Genomic DNA, 8005 nt, shown 5'->3' on the forward strand with positions numbered 1-8005 from the left:
TTGTCTTTTACTAACCACTTCTTTGTATCAATGGAGAGCTTAACCCTCTAGGAGAATACAAATCCCCCTTTTTTTGTATGCATCTCTTTGGTTAGTAGACAAGTACCCTATTGGTGGCATGGTATGCTTATGATGTTGATTTATTCCCCCCACCTTTTTGGTTTTTTGCTTTATCTACTATTGCCTACAGTTTCCAATTCTAAAACCTGACAAAGCAATTTTTAGTGATATACTCCCTAAGGGTTGATCACTTCTTATGATGCAGACACTGCAACGTTTCTCATTAGAACACAGAAAATGCACAAGCTGATTAAAATTAATTGGTAATTCCCATTCAGAATCGGTATTCAAAAGACATAATGGAACAAACTGCTTTTTCTTCACAGCAGAAACAGGAATTTGCAACAATGTTTGCTAGCATCCTTGCAATGGACATTGATCACACAGAGGGATTGTTTTTTCTCAACAAATGTGGATTTACTCTAAGTATTGGTTATAATGTCCCCCAGTAAGAAAGTGAAAGTCACATTTTAGCTTTGAAACTGTATAGCTTATAGGATGCATGGGGAAGGAGCAGAGATTTGTGGGCAAGGAGCCAGTACAGACTTTTTTTTGTGATTTAACATTAGCAATCAAGACACATTTTATAACCTGTGCAACTGACTACCAATGACAGCAGCCTGCAGGCAGAGTCAAAGGTCTCCCACAAACATAAGGTTATCCATCAATCTAATGTAAGCAGATAGACTGGGCAACTATCTTCTCATATTCATGGGTTCATTTAGGGTCCCTACACACAAGACACAGATACAACTTTTCCGAGGCTTCCTAATGACCCCAGGATGCCAGTGCATATCAGCCAGGATCTTATAGTCCGTACGTACCTCTATGATATACACAGGCTGTAAACCCACACGGTATGGGATATGATACATGTTGTGTGCAGACCCACAGTGTGTGCCTAGAAATAGCACATGAGCTATGCAGGCTGTAAACTGATTTGCAATTTCAGGGTTTTGGATGTGTCAGTTAGCGTGCATCCAATCCCTCCTATACAAAGGTTTTTGGTGATATTAAGAGTCCAGTTCCTTCAACACTGCTTCAAATCCTGTTTATGTTTAATTACAAAACTCATGCCAAAAATACCTTTTATATTTGTATATTTTACCAAAATGTATTTTATTTATAACACAGTTTTGCCTTTCTACTACTTTGTAAACAAAATATTTTACAAAATTTGACATATTTACTATAATCTGAGAAATTGTCTGGTTTATTCCCAGCAAGTTTTTATAACTGATCCTTCATTTTTTACAATAACATATTTTGTTCTTTCATAGCTACTATATGTTTTTAACATAGGCAATTCCCCATTAAAATCCAGACACCAGGTCACTTACCTCTTCCAATCCTCCTCGGTTTCCCAGAATTCATATACAATGAATGTTACCATATCCGGCAGTCTTACAGCAGTAACACTGAAATAAAGCAGATAGAATGCAGGAATTGCTGGGGTGTTCATAGCGTCTCAGAGTAAAAACTGACACATATCATATTCATCCTCCCTTATTGGCATAAACATAATCTCACAATAAAAGTACACATAATGATAGTGTGCTAACTTGAAAGGTGAACACCTGACAGATATAAAAACACTATTTAAGTTATGAATTCGTTAAAAAAGACAGCCATCCTCACAATGTTATTGAGCGTTTACTGCAAGGATGTTAATGTGCACTGCAGTAAAGCAACCCACTTGCTGCCAGTGCAAACCAATGTAAAATTTAAAGTATATGTAAACCCTCACCTTGTAAAACAACCCATTCATTTTAAAATAGAAAAGAGAGGCAAAATATTTGTGTATTATATATATATATATATATAAAGGTGCATCTCAAATAAATTAGAATATTGTCAAAAAGTAGATTTATTTCAGAAATTCAATTCAAAAAGTGAAACTCATATATTATATAGATTCATTACACACACATAGTGATCTATTTCAAGTATTTATTTCTTTTAATTTCAATGATTATGGCTTACAGCGAGTGAAAACCCAAAATTCGGTATCTCAGAAAATTTGAATATTAAATAAGACCAATAAAAAAATAAAAAAAAATAGGATTTTTGTACTTTTGTACCATAAAATCCATTTCTCTGAGTTCATTGACAGACACAGCTCACCATATTCAGAACCATAGGGTTATATTGCCCCCTACAGGAGTAGAACACTAGGCAGAAAAAAGACTTGGCTATGCCTATGGGCAGTCCTAGGTGGTATACATCCCCCTTTCTTCTATAGGCCTTCAATTTAGTAAAAAGCAGTGTCAGAAGTATCAAAACCCCATAGAGGGGTGGGTGCTGTGCTCATCAATGAACTCAGAGAAATGTATTTTAAGGTAAGTACAAAAATCATGTTTTCTCTTTGACTTTCCTTCATTGACGAAAAATGCTCACCATATTCAGAACCATAGGGACGTCTCCAAGATGTGGCAAACATGAGGGGTGGGACAGCAAAAAAATCCCAAGGCTAAAAACAACAGCCAACCAGGCAAACAGGAGCTCAACAAAAAACAACTGAAGCCCAACCTGAACAATACAACAAAAGGGGGAACAGACCCTGTAAACAGCAGTCTGCAAAACATTGCGGCCAACGGAAGCATCTGCATATGCCAACACATCCACTTTGTAGAACTTAGTAAAAGTGTGCACCGATGACCAAGTGGCCGCCTTGCAAACCTGTGCCACTGACACCTGATGATGGAAGGCCCAAGAAATGCTAAGCGCCCCAGTAGCGTGCGCCGTTACAGAGAAAGGAGTAACCTCACCCTTAATAGAATCGGCCCGAGTCATCGTCTGTCTGATACATCTGGAAACAGTCACAGAAGAAGCGGACATCCCCTTTCTTGGCCCATCCGTGATCACAAATAGTGAGTCTGACCTCCGTGCCAGATACACCCAAAGCGCCTGAACCACATCCAGGACATGCAACGAAAATTCCATAGGTTTGGGCCTGGGACACAGGGAAGCCAACACAATGTCTTCATTCAAATGGAAGTCAGAGACCACCTTAGGAAGGAACGACAGACATGGGCGAAGAACTACCTTATGTTTGTGGACCACCAGATAACACTGCCAGTTATGACACCCTGAGAGCAGAGGTGATGGCCACCAAAAAAGCTTCCCTCTGACACAGCGTAAGCAGGGGAATCTCCCGAATATTTTCAAAGGGAGGCTTCTGGAGAACTGAAACCCCCAATTTAAATCCTATGGCGGTAGAGGAGACTGCACCGGTGGCGTCAGATGCTGAACACCTTGAATAAAAGTAAGCACCAAAGAGTGCGTGGCCAAGGGTCGCTGAAGTAAGAACACCAAGGCTGACACCTGGCCCTTGATGGTACTCAAAGCCAATTTCTGCTCAACACCTCCGCCACCCACCGAAAAAGAATGAGCATGAAAACCGATCGACTCGTACCATAATATGTACGTTTTCCAAGTACGATGATAAATCTTCCTAGAGGTAGACTTCCTAGCCTTCAGCATTGTCGGAATCATTGACCCAGGATGTTAAAGAGACAGCAGATCCTCCCTGAGAGGTAGTCTCCAAGGGATGTCGGTGACCAATCGCACCAGATCGGCATACCAAGACCGGCGAGGCCAATCCGAAACTCTATCTTGTAACTGGACAGTATCACTTTGTGGACCAATTTGACCTTTAACAAGGAGGTCCACGGGCCCGGAAACCAGCCAGGGGACCCAAACAGGCGATTGTCTTAAAAGGGTAAATCAGTCAGAGCTTTTTTAAAAGTCTGGTCTGCAGATTAACACTTAAGCCACAATACACATCTAAGCACCACTGCCGAAACAGATACCTTAGAAATCAGGGGAGCCGCATCCAAAGAGACATCGCAGACAAACTGCAGCCCATGGACAAACTGGTCCGCCAACTCAGCAATGGTAGGGGGAATCTGCTCACCCCCTAGGTCACGGCACGAAAGTTTAGCCCACTCAGGGCAATGGCCAGGACTGGCCTCAGCTCTGAACCAGCAATAGTGAACATATTGTTGGCCACAGACTCTGTTTTCCTGTCTGCCAGATCCTTAAAAGCTGGAGAATCATGGTTGCTTTGATCAACCTGGGGACAGGGGGGTCCACCACTGGTGGGACAGTGCACTTCTTCAGACTTTCAAAGAGGTACCACACAGCAAAACGTTTAGGAACATTTTGGGCTCTCCCAATCTTTATAGACAAACTTGTCAAAATAGAAGGGACAAGGAAACACTTTTGCCATGTGAGACAGCTTGTGGGTGCCAAAGGGGACAGCCACCTCTACCGAAGTCCCTGCTGCATCCTTCATTTTTAAAGTCTCCCGCACAGATGTAATCAGTGCGTCAACCAGCACCTTCTCGTGCGCAGCTACAGGTGTGGAGGAGTCATCCTCACTATCTGATATATCAGGGAAGGTGGCTACAAAACCCCACTGGGTGGGCCACAATCGTGGCGGCAGAGTCTGATTCAGGATCTGTAGAGACAGATGAGGCAGGCGAGCACGGGGGATTCTTTTTACTAGCCCGCCGCCCAAAGGCCACCTCCACCCAGGAAACAAAGGACTCCAGGACTGCTGTCCTGCTGCCCTCTGAGAGAGGGTCATGTGGGGAAACATGCTCCTTAGACTCCATAAGGTAAAAAGGGGATGTGATGGATCACCCTGTCCCTGGATTGTAAACCCCTTAGTTTCATTCTCCTATGAGTTTGGGATGACATTGCCTTCTATCTCATTTTATGTTCACGTTATTCATCTACCGAACAAACAACCGAACAGTCAGACTCATAGCAGATGCTAATATCATCAGCTCAACCACCTGTTAACTTCCGGGCCAGGATGGTGACCCATTTGTCCGTTGGTACTTTGTGTAAAGTGCATTGTCTCTCAAAGTCAGCTAAGTAGCCATCTATTTCCCCTTCCGATTCCTGGAAACTCTTAAAGGCTGCGAAGGGTATTTTTTTCCGCTCTGTTGGGGCTGGAGCGTTCTCCATAGATAGGCTCACTGGTCTCTGGATCTCCACCATGCGCAACTGGTATTGTCGCCTCTCCCGGTTAATCACCTGGGAAATTATGTCTGATTGGGTCAATACAACGCCAACCGCATACGCATGGTCTGCATCAACTCATCCTCCAGGTTCAGGGCTACTGTTTCAGTCATACCGTTGTTTTGGTTCATTTCTATCAGCTCAGCAAGTAGTTCCTTTTTGGTACGGTTATTTGCTGGTCGGTCACGGTTCTCCAACAAATCCTTCAAGGTTGACCGCTTCAAGCCTCCATAGAGATTCTCTATGCGCTCATTCAGTTTTCGGAACCAGATGTAGCATCTCCTCTAGGGGAAAAGAACCATCCCACCACTGTTTGCCACCAGATGTAGCGGCCGCCCCGATGGAAAGAGGGACTGTGCTCAGTATTCACGTGCGGTGTCCAGGGGAAAAGAAAAACCCAGGAGTCAACATCAGGGGAAAAGGAGGAGCTCCCACACCTAAAATTGCTGCCCAGAGGCACCACCTGAACAAGGCCGCCGGACTACACAAAAATGGCCACCGGTCAATAGATTCACACAGGCACCATAGAAATGGTGCCAACCACGGCAAAATGGGCACCACACGTGGCATTCATGAGGCTTCCTGGAGGGATCCTTTGAGCCCTGACCACAGCCACCATGGAGAGGAGGGATCTGGGCACAGGACCACCATCAGCAGCCAGCGCCCCTCCCCCCCAAGCCGTGAAGTCCATCTGCCGCAAGTGTGCCCACCCGCTCTCCCGTCCCCATTGGTACAGTGCAGCATACCATCCCCCATCACTTCCCAACCCACCGCGCTACCCCAGAGGGTCCAACCTTCCAGGGAGAGACCCGCGTCCAACCCAAATCACATCCAGGGTGAGAGGGAGGAAAGCTACTCACCATATCAGGAACCAGGTGGGCATCACTCTAGACAGAACCTCCTCACCATCGAAATGGGGGGCTGTCGACTCGAGCCAAGACCTGGTCGTATGCAACCTTGCAAGCTGTCTAACTAGCAGACCAGCCCTCATCCAGTGGGGCTATGTCCTGGCTGACCCAGAGCAGAGCTCTGGTTTGCGTGCGCTCACTAGCCAGACTGGGGGGACCACTGGATCTAGCCATTCAGCCCATCGCCCAGCCCGGCAGTTGAATGTAGATCTCACAGAAAAAAACAAGAGAAAAAAAAATGCCAAAGCCAGAGATTCCGGCAGGGAACTAGGTCCTAACTCCTGACTAGGCAGAAAAAACTGAAGGCCTATAGCAGAGAGGGGGATGTATACCACCTAGGACTGCCTATAGGCGTAGCTAAATCTTTTTTTCTGCCTAGTGTCCTTCTCCTGTAGGTTAGGTTCTAAATATGGTTAACGGTTTCCATCAATGAATGAAAGAGAAAAAGGATTTTTAATACAGAAATGTTGACTTACTGAAAGGTATGTCCATGTACAGTATAGTATGCACTTGGTCGGGGCTCCTTTTGCATGAATTCCTGAATCAATGCGACGTGCATGGAGGTGTGGTACTGCTGAGTTGTTATGGAAGACCAGGATGCTTTCATTACTGCCTTCAGCTCGTCTGCATTGTTGGGTCTGGTGTCTCATCTTCCTCCTGACAATACCCTATAGATTCTCTATGGAGTTTATGTCAGACGAGTTTGCCAATCAAGCATAGTAATACCATGACCATTAAACCCCATATTAGTACTTTTGGCAGTGTGGGAAGGTGCCAAGTCCTGGTGGAAAATGAAATCAACATCTCCATAAAGCTGGTCAGCAGAGGGAAGCATGACGTGCTCTAGAATTTCCTGGTAGAAGGCTGCACTGACTTTGGACTTGATAAAACACAGTGGACCAACACCAGCAGATGACACGGCTCCCCAAATCATCACTGACTGTGGAAACTTCAGCCTGGACCTCATGTAACTTGGATTCTGTGCCTCTCCACTCTTCCTCTGGGACTTTGATTTCTAAATTAAATGTAAAATTTACTTTCTTGCGAAAAGAGGACTTTGGACCACTGAGCAACAGAACAGCCCTTTTTCTTCTTAGCTCAGGTAAGACGCTTCTGACATTGTCTCTGGTTCAGGAGTGGCTTGACACAAGGAATGCGACAGTTGTAGCCTGGATATGTCTGTGTGTGGTGCCTATTAAAGCACTGACACCAGCCCTTGTCCACTCCTTGTGAATCTCCCCTAATTTTTTGAATGGCTTTTGCTTTACAATCCTCTTAAGGCTGCGGTTATCCCTGTTGTTTGTGCACCTTTTTCTACCACCCTTTTTCCTTCCACTCAACTTTCCATTAATATGCTTGGATACAGCACTCTGTAAACAGCCAACTTCTTTAGCAATGACATTTTGTAAATTACCCTCCTTGTGGAGGGTGTCAGTGACTGTCTTCTGGACAACTGTCAGGGCTTCCCCATGATTGTGTAACCTACTGAACCCCACTGAGAGTCCAATGAAATGCTCAGGAAACCTTTACAGGTGTTTTGAGTTTGTTAGCTGATTAAAAATGTGACACCATGAGTCTACAATATTGAACCTTTTCACAATATTCAAATTTTCTGAGATACTGAATTTTGTGTTTTTACTAGTTGTGAGATATAATCATCACAATTAAAAGAAAGAAATGCTTGAAATATATCTGTTTGTAAGGTGAATCTATATAATATAGGAGTTTCACTTTTTGAATAAAATTACTGAAATAACATTTTTTTTTATTATATTTAAAATTTTTAGATGCATCTGTATATACACACAAATATGTTGCCTCTCTTTTCAATTTTAAACTGAATGGGTTGTTTTACAGAAAGTGTACATATACTTTAAATTTTACATTGGTTTGCACTGGCAGCAAATGGGTTACTTTACTGCAGTGCACGTTAACATTCTAGACTTATTTTGGGCATATCATCAGCTCCATGTGAATATCGCCTCTACCAACATCCTCCATTCTAG

At 43.8% G+C, this 8005-nt stretch overlaps 1 protein-coding gene across 1 annotated transcript in view; it reads right to left on the reverse strand.

The window, feature by feature from the left end:
- Positions 1–8005, reverse strand: part of NECAB2 (N-terminal EF-hand calcium binding protein 2) — a 389351-nt gene that overhangs the window by 18473 nt on the left and 362873 nt on the right. Inside the window, exon 11 of the mRNA XM_082269903.1 lies at positions 1401–1478. Within this exon, the coding sequence (XP_082126029.1) occupies positions 1401–1478 (78 nt within the window). The remainder of the gene's footprint in view (positions 1–1400; positions 1479–8005) is intronic.

The sequence above is a fragment of the Pelophylax lessonae genome, assembly GCF_965119305.1.
Source record: "Pelophylax lessonae genome assembly, chromosome: 10".
In the NCBI taxonomy this organism is placed as follows: Eukaryota; Metazoa; Chordata; class Amphibia; order Anura; family Ranidae; genus Pelophylax; species Pelophylax lessonae.